The sequence below is a fragment of the Somniosus microcephalus genome, chromosome 16, assembly GCF_052327205.1.
Source record: "Somniosus microcephalus isolate GS21.2 chromosome 16, FLI_Smic_1.0, whole genome shotgun sequence".
NCBI lineage: Eukaryota > Metazoa > Chordata > Chondrichthyes > Squaliformes > Somniosidae > Somniosus > Somniosus microcephalus.
This window is the reverse complement of record NC_141002.1, coordinates 10,746,055-10,762,437: the sequence shown is the minus strand read 5'-3', so window position 1 is coordinate 10,762,437 and position 16,383 is coordinate 10,746,055. Positions and strand designations below refer to the sequence as shown.

The window sequence follows — 16,383 nt, the reverse complement described above, 5'->3', positions numbered from 1 at the left end:
GGCTTGATGAGATGGATTGGGTATTGTACCCTTGGTGTTTAACTGCAGGCTCTCGCAGTGCCAGTCTCACAACACATACCTAACTCAGTCCACACAGGAGGGCGATGCCAGCATTACATTACTGTTGATTAAGGCACTCGGTGGGGAGATGATTCAACTGCTTCTTCTCTCTGCTGCAGGGGTACACGGATGAACCAATCTCAAAAATTCTCTGCCATGTAGAGGAGGGTAATATTGTACAGCTCGACCGCTGGAACCTCCACCTTCAGAACAACCTCCATCTAACCCAAGATGAGCCTGAAGAAGGGACTCAGAAGGTAATTGCAGCTGCTAACTTCCTAACTTTTATTCAAATCTTTACCATTTTCTGAGATTCTGTGAGGGACAACCCTTTTTGTTGGGAGGAGTTATTGTGGTTTTTTTAAGCGGGAAACCTTGGTGAAGGGACAGCTCCACAGTGCAGGACATTACCAAGGTGGAAAAGAATGCAAGAGAAGATGAGGTGAATTGCTGGCTAGCTGACAGCAAGTTTTGATTTTTAAAGCCCATAGATTTTAGGAAGTAAGGAGCTCCATACTTTAAGGTCAAGGGAAAGAATGATGCAGAGTAGGAGACGTTGCATTGAGTCTGGATTTCAAAATAGTGAGGGTTTAGTGGGGAGGAAGAGTGGTGAATTTGAAACTTGCATAGACCAAAAGAGAAGTTCTGACCATAATAGTAATAGAGGGAAAGAAGAAAGATTGCGATGGAGAAAGAAAAAGTAGAACCTAGAAGAGAAAAAATGTTTTTTCTTGTATCCTGTGTGAGAGAGGGGTCTCGGAGGAGCTTCCTCATACTGGCAACACCATTCAAGTGTTGGATGAGCTCGACCTTTAAAAGAATTGAGTAGTTGTGATATCCGAGTAGTAAGTCCGAAACTGAGAGAAGCGAGTTCTTAGGCAGAAAACCCAACTGTTTAATTATACGGTGTAGCAGAGAGACATCTCTTACAGGCTGCAAGCAAAACACAGTATTTCTAACTGCACGATGGCAAGATGGAGGATTCACCTCTGAGTCATACCCATAATGCAATGCCACATTACCTTAATAACTGGTGTACCAGGACATTGACTACATGACCCATTACCTTAAACACTGATGAATGTGATACCTTAATCTTTGGCTCCATCTGGTGGATAACTTAAACATTACATCCCAGATTACTATAGTAGTTGAAAGGGAAAGTAAGTGTTTGGCACAAAAAGAGGGAACCATGTTTCTGGAGGCAGCGTTAGCAGTGGAGGAGCTGTGGAAATTATATTAGAAATCACAGCAGACAATGAAGCCAAGCACATCAATAGATAAAGAAGGACTAAGGATGGACCCATGTGGGGCCAGAGCCTCTGCTTGCTGTTTCAAGGCCCTCGACGTGAGGGGCTGGGCCAGGGGTGAGAACTCCTTAAGTCAGGGGCACCTGCACTCTAGACTTCAGTCAGGATCTGGCATAGCATTGACACCCGCCCCCCCCCACATCCCTCCCCTCCACCTCACCCACCAGTCCTGCAAGCTTAAGTTGGTGTTTCCAGCCTTTGGTGGAACCGTGGCGGGGGGACTCGGATAGCCTCCCAACCCACCAAAGGTCCTCTCCTCCTGCACCCCCCTCCCCCCTCCCGATAGTGTTGTTGACATAAGGAAAAGGGTCCCGATGGCCACTTCCTTTTCCTAAAAATTCTGACTGTCTGTTCCATGTTTAAATTCTACAGTGCCCGTGCTTTTGACTTTGCAAATGTTTAAGTTTGAGCTGCACAGCTAGCAAGAGATCACCGCCCACCAGCATCATGTGTGAGCCTGCGAGTGTATTTAAAGATTATCGCTCTGGGAGCCCTTCGCTGAAGGACTGTTTTTAGATCCATGGCAACTGAGCGTGATGGAGGTGGCACTGGTAGCGGAGCCGGATTAGGGGTGGCTGACTCGCTCACTCATGTGGCATGGGTACTAAGCCATTTAGACCCAGAAGGTCTCAGGTTTCATTCCGGCCTGTGCTGACTAAGCTGATCTCATTGGGTCAACAGTGAACTCAATGCTCCTGGGCTATGAGGAGGGAAAAACAGCCGGGGCTCCTGTTCCTTAATCAACATCCATTGATCCTACTGATAGTTAAGAGCAGGATTGGGTTCCTGGTTGAATAGAATGTCAACATTCTCTGCCTTGATTCACGCACAGGGAATGGACAACATTCCCATGGAACTTTATCCCAACATGAGTAAATTAATGCTTTACGAAAAGGAGGGGAGAAAACTCGGAAAGAAAATGTGCACAGGATGCATTTGGAAATTGGGAATTTATTTTAAGTAGCACATTGCACTTGCTTGACAGTTTCAACTGTTCCAGCTGATTCAGATGGCAGACTTGACTATCACAAATATAAACATGTTTAATTCTGCATCCTGTGGGTGTTGCTGGCAAGGCCAGCATTTATTGCCCATCCCTAATTGCCCTTGAGAAGGTGGTGGTGAGCTGCCATTTCAGAGGGCAGTTAAGAGTTAACCACATTGCTGTGGTTCTGGAGTCACATATAGGCCAGACCGGGGAAGGACGGCAGATTTCCTTCCCTAAAGGACATTAGTGAACCAGATGGGTTTTTACGACAATCCAGTAGTTTCATGGTTACCATTACTGATACTAGCTTTTTATTCCAGATTTATTTGATTAACTGAATTTAAATTCCCCAGCTGCCATGGCAGGATTTGAACTCATATCTCTGGGATCAATAGTCCAGGCCTCTGGATTACTAGTCCAGTAACATAACCACTCTGCTACCGTACCCCTAATGTAAAGATGTGTGAATGGGCATTGTTTTGACCTCTGGATGTGCTTCTGTATCTGGCCGAAGTTGACTTGTTGCTGGATATTCGAGTAGTCTTTCTGCATAGTTGGTGGCTGTCCACGTTTATCAGCTTTCCCAGCTGTTTGCGCAGCAGCCAGGGAACTAGTTGGTTTGGGGTTGGCAGAGGCCATCCCGTTTTCCACTGGGGCTCACCTCCTCTGTGTGTTGCACTGACAAAGGAGAGATGTGATGAATCATTGGGCGACTTCAGCCAACCCCAAATCGGCTGTTTCCCAGCCCCTACATGACCAGCTCAAACAGGGGTGGGGTGGAGATGCCACAGGACGGTTGGTAACTGCGGACCATTCGTAAAGTCAACTGAAGACACTTTGATATTCATGCCTTCTAAACATTTGAAAGTAAGCTCAAGTTCAGGGAGAACCTAGATGAGCGAGTGAATTCTTGGGAAAATAACCCAGGGGCTTATCTGACCAAGGTACAACTCTGAAAGGGGAGAGGGGGGGGCGCGGTGTTGTTGGAGTTACGCTTTACAATTATATACGTTATGTTGTGGCGGAGCCACTAAGGGACTCGATCAATTGTATATAATTCCCTTTAATAATATGTTAGCTACAGCCTGAGTCTGTATCTTTGTTTTCACTGTTTACATGTACAGAGCGCGATCACTTTAATAGCGCGGGTAAACGCGATGACGTCACGCCGTTCATCACGTGATCCCCCACCGGCGGGAAAAACGTGATGACGTCATGACGTCAGCCATGGGACCGCCCAAGCAGTCCTCGTGGAGCCTCCGAGCTGACTAGACCTATATTCGATGTTCTCCTGTAGTTATCCGTTAAACTCTGTTAGTTTTCATTAAACCTCATTTATTTGATCGCCTGAGTGGACCTCAGTCTTTTGGATAGGAATTAGACATTCCTACATTGGTGACCCCGACTTTTGCGAACGGTTTTCGCAGAAGTTACTGAACATGGAATCGAACGCCGTTGCTTTGAAGCTACCACAGTTCTGGGAGCAACAGCCAGCCGCGTGGTTCATCCAGGCTGAAGCCCAGTTCGCAATCAGGAACATCATTGCGGATCAGACCCGTTACTATTACGTGGTCTCCGCCCTCGACAGCGCCACAGTCTCGCGGATCGTCAGCCTGCTTGGTAATCCACCAGAAGATTGCAAGTATGAAACGATAAAGGCGCGGTTGTGACAGGTCTTCGGGCTCACGAAGTCGGAGCGTGCCTGCTGGCTGCTCAATATGCCCGGTCTCAGGGACTCCAAGCCGTCTGAGCTCATGAGCCAAATGCTCACGCTCCTGGGCTCCGAACCGGAATGCTTCCTCTTCAGGGAGCTATTCCTCAGCCAGCTACCAGAGCAAGTTCAGGCTGCCCTAGCCAGGTCGGAAGTCACAGACTGCGCAGAGCTGGCTGCCGAAGCGGACAAGGTCTTCGCGGTGACACAGCAGTACTGCGCTGCCACGAGGCGCCCACCCCTCACAGACGCTGCTCCAGCCCCATAACCTGCGGGGTTATGCTTCTACCACGCCCGTTTTGGCGCGAAAGCAAGATGCTGCCGCCCTCCCTGCAGCTTTTCGCTCAAAAATAACAGCAGCCACCCTGTCGAAAGAGGGCCGGTTATAACGAGCGCCCCATGGCTGCGATGGCAATCGGTAATTCGGGAAAACTCCTCTTCATCACCGACTCCCTATCTGGTCGACGTTTCCTCTGCGACACCGGGGCGCAGTGTAGCATCCTACCCGCGTCAAATCTTGATCTACAATCCGGGGGGCATGGCCCCTCCCTCCAGGCGGCTGATGGCGGGGCCATTCAGACCTTCGGAAGACGGCTGGTCCAGGTGTGCTTCGGCGGCCAGCGTTTTTACTGGGATTTCATCACGGCTAAAGTCTCTCAAGCCATCCTCGGGGTGGATTTTTTGTGCGCCAACAGCCTCCTGGTGGATGTACGGCACCGCCGGTTGATCAATGCGGCCACTTTTCACTCCATCCCGTGCCACCGCGGTAACGCCGTGTCCCGCACTGTCTCCTGTGCGTTCCCACCTCCGGATGACTTCACTCGCCTCCTTGGAGATTTCCCAGACCTGACCAGACCCACTTTCTCTTCCACGGCCACGAAACATGGTGTCGAACATCACATCACCACTACTGTGTCCCCGGTCTACGCACGGGCCCGGTGCCTCGAACCTGGCAAGCTCGCGGCTGTGAAAGCGGAGTTCGACACGATGGAGCGGCTAGGGATTATTCGCCGGTCGAATAGTCCCTGGTCTTTGCCTCTCCACATTGTTCCGAAACCTGGCGGCGGATGGCGGCCTTGCGGCGACTACCGACGCCTGAACGACGCCACTACTCCTGATCGGTACCCGATCCCTCATATTCAGGATTTCTCTGCCCATCTGGTGGGAAACACCATTTTTTCAAAAGCCGACCTTGTCCGTGGCTACCACCAGGTCCCCGTACACCCGCAAGACGTCCCGAAAACTGCAGTCATCACCCCATTCGGCCTGTTTGAATTTCTGCGGATGCCGTTTGGATTGAAGATCGCTACACAGGCTTTCCAGCGCTTGATGGACTCCGTGCTTTGGAACCTCAAGTTTCTATTCATCTACCTCGACGACATCCTCATCGCCAGCCCTAATAAAGAGGAGCACATCTGCCATTTGCGCACCCTCTTTAGACACCTCAGTCAACACGGCTTGATCATCAACACGGCCAAGTGCCAGTTCGGCCTGCAGCGGATTGATTTCTTAGGCCATCGCATCACATCGGACGGCGCAATTCCCCTGCAAACGAAGGTGGAGGCAGTTACTTCGTTCCCGCGCCCGCAGACCATCAAGGCCCTGCAGGAGTTCCTCAGGGTGGTAAATTTTTATCACCAGTTCGTTCCTAATGCAGCTCTGCTCATGCAGCCCCTGTACGAGGCCCTCAAGGGCAAGTCCGGCAAGGATCCGATTAGCTAGACGGCCGACATGGACCGGGCGTTCGTCGACACAAAAGGCGCTTTAGCCAATGCAACCATGCTGGCGCACCTGCTGCCAGGTGCCACCATCGCCCTTACCACCGACGCGTCAGACTACGCCATCGGCGCAGTGCAGGAACAGTGGGCGCATGGGACGTGGCAACCGCTGGTGTTTTTCAGCTGTCAACTACGGCGAAACGAAAGGAAGTACAGCACGTTCGACCGGGAGTTGCTGGCCCTTTCCCTGGCCATCCGCCATTTCCGGTTCTTGCTAGAGGGACGTCCGTTCACGGCTTTTGTGGACCATAAGCCACTAATGTTCGCTATGGCCAAGACCGCTGAACCGTGGTCAGCTCGGCAACAACGTCACCTGACGTTTATCTCAGAATTCACCACTGACATTCAGCATGTGTCCGGTAAAGACAACCTGGTGGCGGATTGCCTCTCCCGCGCGACCGTTCATGCAGTCCAGCTCGGCATCGACTATGCCCTCATGGCTGCGGATCAAGCCTCGGATCCAGAAGTCCAATCTTACAGAACCAACCCCTCTAGCCTCCAAGCGGCCGACGTCAAATTCCATGCCGCGGGCACTACGATACTCTGCGACGTCTCCGTAGGAGATCCTCGCCCTAACGTGCCGGTTGCCTGGCACTGAAAAGTTTTTGACGCCATACACGGGTTGTCGTACCCTGGCATGAATGCCTCGCAACGGCTGATGTCGTCCAAATTCGTGTGGCGGGGCATGCACATGGATGTTCGCGACTGGGCCAACACCTGCGTGGTCTGCCAAAAGGCCAAGGTGCAGCGTCACGTCAAGGCTCCATTGGCCACTTTCGCTGTTCCGGAACATAGGTTTGATCATGTGCATGTGAACCTGGTGGGGCCACTTCCGCCTTCGCACGGGTTTACTCATCTTCTTACAATGGTGGACCGCACCACTCGATGGCCAGAGGCGGTTCCTTTGTCATTCACCACTTCCGCAGACGAAGCCAGGGCATTCATCTCCTCTTGGGTCACCCGTTTCGAGGTACCGGCGGACATCTCGTCTGATCGTGGGCCGCAGTTTTCTTCGGCGCTCTGGAACGCTGTGGCTCAGGGGCTCGGCATCGAGCTACATCGCACCACTGCCTACCATCCACAGGCGAGCGGCCTGTGCGAACGATTCCACAGGTCGCTCAAGGCCGCACTGCGAGCCAGTCTTCAAGGCGTGGGCTGGGTGGACAGGCTTCCATGGGTCCTTTTGGGTCTTCGTACGGCGCCTAAAGAAGATCTTCAATCGTCCTCGGCGGAGCTCGTATATGGCCAGCCACTACGCGTACCAGGGGATTTCCTACCGACTCCAACAGAGCCATGGTCCGCATCCCAGCAGCTCATCAGCCACCAGGAGGTGGCCAGAAGTTTCGCTCCAGTGCCTACGTCACATCACGGCTTGCAGAGCTCCCATGTCCCAGCTGAGCTGAAGAACGCCGACTATGTGTTTATCTGCCATGACGCTCATCGGGATCCACTCAAACCCCCTTACACTGGTCTTTTCCGCGTGATAGAGCCAGGAGACAAATCTTTTTCGGTCGATGTCGGAGGTAAACCGGACCACATTTCGGTTGACCGGTTGAAGCCGGCTCACTTGGACCTTGACCGCCCAGTCGAGATCGCACAACCGCCAAAACATGGCTGACCGCCCACAGTCGCCGTGCCAGATCAAACGCAACCATCCGCCAGCTCGCCCGCCGTCCATCAGCTTCCACTTCAAGGCTACAGAAGTCGATCTGACAGGCTTGTCAGGCCTCCTCGCCATTTTACTTTTGTTATTAAAGACAATTTTGGGTGGGCGCATGTGGTGGAGCCACTAAGGGACTCCAATTAATTGTATATAATTCCCCTTTAATAATATGTTAGCTACAGCCTGAGTCTGTATCTTTGTTTTCACTGTTTACATGTACAGAGCGCGATCACTTTAATAGCGCAGGTAAACGCGATGACATCACGCCGTTCATCACGTGATCCCCCACCGGCGGGAAAAACGCGATGACGTTATGACGTCAGCCACGGGACCGCCCAAGCAGTCCTTGTGGAGCCTCCGAACTGACTAGACCTATATTCGATGTTCTCCTGTAGTTATCCGTTAAACTCTGTTAGTTTTCATTAAACCTCGTTTATTTGATCGCCTGAGTGGGCCTCAGTCTTTTGGATAGGAACTAGACATTCCTACAACGTCACCTGTCGCTATGACCTGCGCCAAACCTGCCGATCCTGTTATCTGAGTAACTGTGATTACGGAACACTCGCAAAAGGAGAACAGTTTTAAAGATGTTTCTTTGATCTTATCTGACAAAGTTAATTATTGCACAGATCAAATATACTGGCACATTTAAAACATCAAGGCCTAGAAATTCGGTTGTGGGTCCGCCAAGGCTTTAGCGCCCGAAATTTTGCGCCGGCGTTAATGCCGCTGCGCCCGACGAAAATTCGGTTGCCCCGGGCCCAGACGGCGGCGGACGCTAATGGAGGGTTTTTGCGCCTCACTATGGGCGTTCAGTGCAGTTTTGAGGCGCTAATCCCCCGCTGCGGCACCCAAGGTGGTGCGGCAGGCTGGGGTACTGCAGGCCTCCTCCTTCTGTTAAGGAGGAGCTGCCTGCAGCCGACCGCTGGCCGGTCGATTCGCCCGACAAATGAGCCCGGCACCTCGGGGAAGAGCCGGGCTCGCGGGCCACACACATCAGTGCCGCGGGGGGGGTGGTGGAGGAGTCCGGGGAGGGAGGTGCGGGCAGGCGGCCGCCGGGAAAGCGGCCGGCCGCCGCTCCACCTTTATGCGCCGGCGCAAAGATGTGTAACATCCCTTTCAACAATCGTTGGTTGCGGCTGCCACGGGCGAGGCGGCCGCAACTGAATTTGGGCTTGGGGCCGGGTTACCACGGCAACTGGGACGCTGTGCACACCGATGACGTCATCGGTGCCGGCGCAGCGCTACCGGCTAACGCCGATGGTAGGGCCCAACGCAATTTCGTTACCAGCTATAATTCCGGCGCAAGACCCTCTAACGCCTCTAATTGGGCGCTAACCCCACCGAATTTCTAGGCCCACGCCTTTAATTGTGGGTTTACAGACGCGTTACGCAATGGTTTAGTAACTCGTGTGGAAACTTGCAATCCTTTAAGATGCCATAGTGGCAAAAATGAGACACGGATGTCCTCCACATCAAACAAAAAGATTTGCTGAAACACTTTTTCACGTAGGTTGTAGTGCCTTAACTAAAAAAGGCTTGGTTTCTTCAAGTCAGTGTGACACTCTTTCTGTTGAAGTGTTTGACAAGCCATCTGTATTGAAGATTCCACCAAACATTGACTGCAATACAATGGCCACATGATCTGCCACCATGCGATGCAATTCATGTCCTCGGGTCGTTCTCACGCACCCAGACATGTCATAGAACAGGGGTACACCACAAGGATAGAATAGCAGAGCAGCCAAGTGTTTGGTGTTGAGCCACAGGCTCAGTTCTTGTTTAGATTCCATTTCTCTTACTTTGTAACAATCACCCGTAACAAATGGACATTGCCAGTGTCTGAACTGAGATCCTTAATCATTACTGCTATGTTTATCATCATTACATTTAGAAAGCTAAGCCACATGCTTCATGCACTGTAACATTTGGAATAGCTGAACCTATTATTAAGTGGCAGTAGGGAGTCTTGAACTTCCTACAGTTTCAGACTGCGGAATGAACATTATTGGTTCCGTGTTTTGACTCCAGGATCCTGATAGCTTTGTAATTAAGAGCTTCAAAACCTTGACTTAATTATAGTATTATGTTGTTAAAGTGTTGAAGGTGTCAGACGCAAGACCTTGTAAGAGAGACGGAATGGACCTCTGTACATGGTGATAGTCTTTGCTGACTTGCTGATCCTTCATTGCCTCTTACAGCCTTGGAACCCTGAACCTGATTGAAAATGTTCCTTCCGAACCCACCGTTCTCATCTCACCGGTATACAGCTCCTCGCATTCCCCGAGATAATTTGGTATGGTTAAGGGGTGAAAAGAAAAAAGAAATTGAATTACAGAATGCGATCCCAAAACACCAGGAAAAATCCTGCAAATTATTCAGGGTGGTTTCTCGGTTGTATGTTTTTTGGGGGCTGTGTCACCTTTTTGAAGCTGCCAGTTTATCCGAGTTTTGTCGGCTGGCGTGGATGTGGATGTGGCTGTGGCTGTTAGCTTCTAAGCTGCACTTTAAAATGCAGAGTGCATGTCTGGTCTTAGGGCTGCTTAACTCATGCACTGCCAGTAATCACTCAATGATTCTCTCCACAGCTCCCACTCAGTGTGTTTAACAACTACTTCAGTCTGGGATTCGATGCTCATGTGACACTGGAATTCCACGAGTCTCGAGGTATGTGCCATATATTCATGCATCCACACTCACACACCTATACACACACACACACACACTCACACACCTACACACACACACACACCTACACACACACCTACACACACACACACTCACACACCTACACACACACACACACTCACACACCTAAACACACACCTACACACACACACACTCACACACTCACACACACTCACACACCTACACACACACACACTCACACACTCACACACACTCACACACCTACACACACACTCACACACCTACACACACACTCACTCACACACCTACACACACCTACACACACACACACCTACACACACACACCTACACACACACACACACACCTACACACACACACACACTCACACACCTACACACACACACACACACCTACACACACACACACACTCACACACCTACACACACACACACACACCTACACACACACACACACTCACACACCTACACACACACACTCACACACCTACACACACACACACCCACACACCTACACACACACACACACACACCTACACACACCTACACACTTACACACACACACACACACACACTCACACACCTACACACACACACACACACCTACACACACACACACACTCACACACCTACACACACCTACACACTCACACACCTACACACACACACACACACACACCTACACACACACTCCTACACACACACACCTACACACACACACACACACCTACACACACACACACACTCACACACCTACACACACCTACACACTCACACACCTACGCACACACCTACACACACACACACACTCACACACCTACACACACACACACCTACACACACACTCACGCACCTACACACACACACACACACACACCTACACACACACACACACTCACACACCTACACACACACACACACACACCTACACACTCACACACCTACACACACACGCACACACCTACACACACACTCACACACCTACACACTCACACACCTACACACACACGCACACACCTACACACACACACTCACACACCTACACACACACTCACACACCCACACACTCACACACCTACACACACACACCTACACACTCACACACCTACACACACACGCACACACCTACACACACACACACACACACCTACACACACACACACACTCACACACCTACACACACCTACACACTCACACACCTACACACACACACACACTCACACACCTACACACACCTACACACTCACACACACACACTCACACTCACACACCTACACACACACACACACACTCACACACCTACACACACACACACACTCACACACCTACACACACACACTCACACACCTACACACACACACACACACACCTACACACACACACACACTCACACACCTACACACACCTACACACTCACACACCTACGCACACACCTACACACACACACACACTCACACATCTACACACACACACACCTACACACACACGCACACACCTACACACACACACTCACACACCTACACACACACACACACACCTACACACACACACACTCACACACCTACACACACACACACACACACCTACACACTCACACACCTACACACACACGCACACACCTACACACACACTCACACACCTACACACACCTACACACTCACACACCTACACACACACGCACACACCTACACACACACACTCACACACCTACACACACACTCACACACCCACACACTCACACACCTACACACACACACCTACACACTCACACACCTACACACACACGCACACACCTACACACACACTCACACACCTACACACACACACACACACCTACACACACACACACACTCACACACCTACACACACCTACACACTCACACACCTACACACACACACACACTCACACACCTACACACACCTACACACTCACACACACACACTCACACTCACACACCTACACACACACACACACACTCACACACCTACACACACACACACACTCACACACCTACACACACACACTCACACACCTACACACACACACACACTCACACACCTACACACACACACACACTCACACACACACACACACACACACACACACACACACACACACCGACACACACACACTCACACACCTACACACACACTCACACACCTACACACACACACTCACACACCTACACACCGACACACACACACACACACTCACACACCTACACACACACACTCACACACCTACACACACACACCTACACACACACTCACACACCTACATACACACACACACACACTCACACCTACACACACACACCTACACACACACACCTACACACACACACACAAACCTACACACACACACACACACACACCTACACACACACACACCTACACACACACCCACACACACACTCACACCTACACACACACACACACCTACACACACACACACACACACACACACACACCTACACACACTCACACACCTACACACACAAACACACACACTCACACACCTACACACACACCCCTACACACACACCTACACACACACACACCTACACACTCACACTCACACACCTACACACACACACACACCTACACACACACACACACCTACACACACACACACTCACACTCCTACACACACACACACACCTACACACACACACACTCACACTCCTACACACACACACACTCACACACCTACACACACACCTACACACACACACACTCACACTCCTACACACACACACACTCACACACCTACACACACACCTACACACACACACCTACACACACTCACACACCTACACACACAAACCTACACACACACACACACACACCACACACACACACACACCTACACACACACACACACCTACACACACACACACACTCACACACCTACACACACACCTACACACACACACACTCACACACCTACACACACCTACACAAACACACACACTCACACACCTACACACACACACCTACACACACACACACACTCACACACCTACACACACACACCTACACACACACACACACTCACACACCTACACACACACACACACACCTACACACACCTACACACACACACACCTACACACACACACACACACTCTCACACACACACACACACACACACACACATACACACACACACACCTACACACACACACATTCACACACCTACACACACAGTCACACACCTACACACTCACACCTACACACACTCACACACTCTCACACACACACACGCACACACCTACACACACACACACACACTCACACACCTACACTCGCACACCTACACACACACACACACACCTACACACACACACACACTCACACACCTACACACACACACTCACACACCTACACACCTACACACACACACACACTCACACACCTACACACACCTACACACTCACACACCTACACACACACACACACACACACCTACACACACACTCCTACACACACACACCTACACACACACACACACACCTACACACACACACACACTCACACACCTACACACACCTACACACTCACACACCTACGCACACACCTACACACACACACACTCACACACCTACACACACACACACCTACACACACACTCACGCACCTACACACACACACACACACACACCTACACACACACACACACTCACACACCTACACACACACACACACACACCTACACACTCACACACCTACACACACACGCACACACCTACACACACACTCACACACCTACACACTCACACACCTACACACACACGCACACACCTACACACACACACTCACACACCTACACACACACTCACACACCCACACACTCACACACCTACACACACACACCTACACACTCACACACCTACACACACACGCACACACCTACACACACACACACACACACCTACACACACACACACACTCACACACCTACACACACCTACACACTCACACACCTACACACACACACACACTCACACACCTACACACACCTACACACTCACACACACACACTCACACTCACACACCTACACACACACACACACACTCACACACCTACACACACACACACTCACACACCTACACACACACACTCACACACCTACACACACACACACACACACCTACACACACACACACACTCACACACCTACACACACCTACACACTCACACACCTACGCACACACCTACACACACACACACACTCACACATCTACACACACACACACCTACACACACACTCACGCACCTACACACACACACACACACCTACACACACACACACACTCACACACCTACACACACACACACACACACCTACACACTCACACACCTACACACACACGCACACACCTACACACACACACACACACACCTACACACACACACACACTCACACACCTACACACACCTACACACTCACACACCTACGCACACACCTACACACACACACACACTCACACATCTACACACACACACACCTACACACACACTCACGCACCTACACACACACACACACACCTACACACACACACACACTCACACACCTACACACACACACACACACACCTACACACTCACACACCTACACACACACGCACACACCTACACACACACTCACACACCTACACACACCTACACACTCACACACCTACACACACACGCACACACCTACACACACACACTCACACACCTACACACACACTCACACACCCACACACTCACACACCTACACACACACACCTACACACTCACACACCTACACACACACGCACACACCTACACACACACTCACACACCTACACACACACACACACACCTACACACACACACACACTCACACACCTACACACACCTACACACTCACACACCTACACACACACACACACTCACACACCTACACACACCTACACACTCACACACACACACTCACACTCACACACCTACACACACACACACACACTCACACACCTACACACACACACACACTCACACACCTACACACACACACTCACACACCTACACACACACACACACTCACACACCTACACACACACACACACTCACACACACACACACACACACACACACACACCGACACACACACACTCACACACCTACACACACACTCACACACCTACACACACACACTCACACACCTACACACCGACACACACACACACACACTCACACACCTACACACACACACTCACACACCTACACACACACACCTACACACACACTCACACACCTACATACACACACACACACACTCACACCTACACACACACACCTACACACACACACCTACACACACACACACAAACCTACACACACACACACACACACACCTACACACACACACACCTACACACACACCCACACACACACTCACACCTACACACACACACACACCTACACACACACACACACACACACACACACACCTACACACACTCACACACCTACACACACAAACACACACACTCACACACCTACACACACACCCCTACACACACACCTACACACACACACACCTACACACTCACACTCACACACCTACACACACACACACACCTACACACACACACACACCTACACACACACACACTCACACTCCTACACACACACACACACCTACACACACACACACTCACACTCCTACACACACACACACTCACACACCTACACACACACCTACACACACACACACTCACACTCCTACACACACACACACTCACACACCTACACACACACCTACACACACACACCTACACACACTCACACACCTACACACACAAACCTACACACACACACACACACACCACACACACACACACACCTACACACACACACACACCTACACACACACACACACTCACACACCTACACACACACCTACACACACACACACTCACACACCTACACACACCTACACAAACACACACACTCACACACCTACACACACACACCTACACACACACACACTCACACACCTACACACACACACCTACACACACACACACACTCACACACCTACACACACACACACACACCTACACACACCTACACACACACACACCTACACACACACACACACACACACTCTCACACACACACACACACACACACACACATACACACACACACACACCTACACACACACACATTCACA

The 16,383-nt window shown here is 50.9% G+C and overlaps 1 protein-coding gene across 1 annotated transcript in view; it reads left to right on the top strand.

The window, feature by feature from the left end:
• dgki (diacylglycerol kinase, iota) overlaps positions 1 to 16,383 on the top strand; it is a 369,448-nt gene that overhangs the window by 76,202 nt on the left and 276,863 nt on the right. The window contains exons 12-13 of the mRNA XM_086008600.1: positions 180 to 317; positions 10,099 to 10,177. Of these exons, the coding sequence (XP_085864726.1) occupies positions 180 to 317; positions 10,099 to 10,177 (217 nt within the window). The remainder of the gene's footprint in view (positions 1 to 179; positions 318 to 10,098; positions 10,178 to 16,383) is intronic.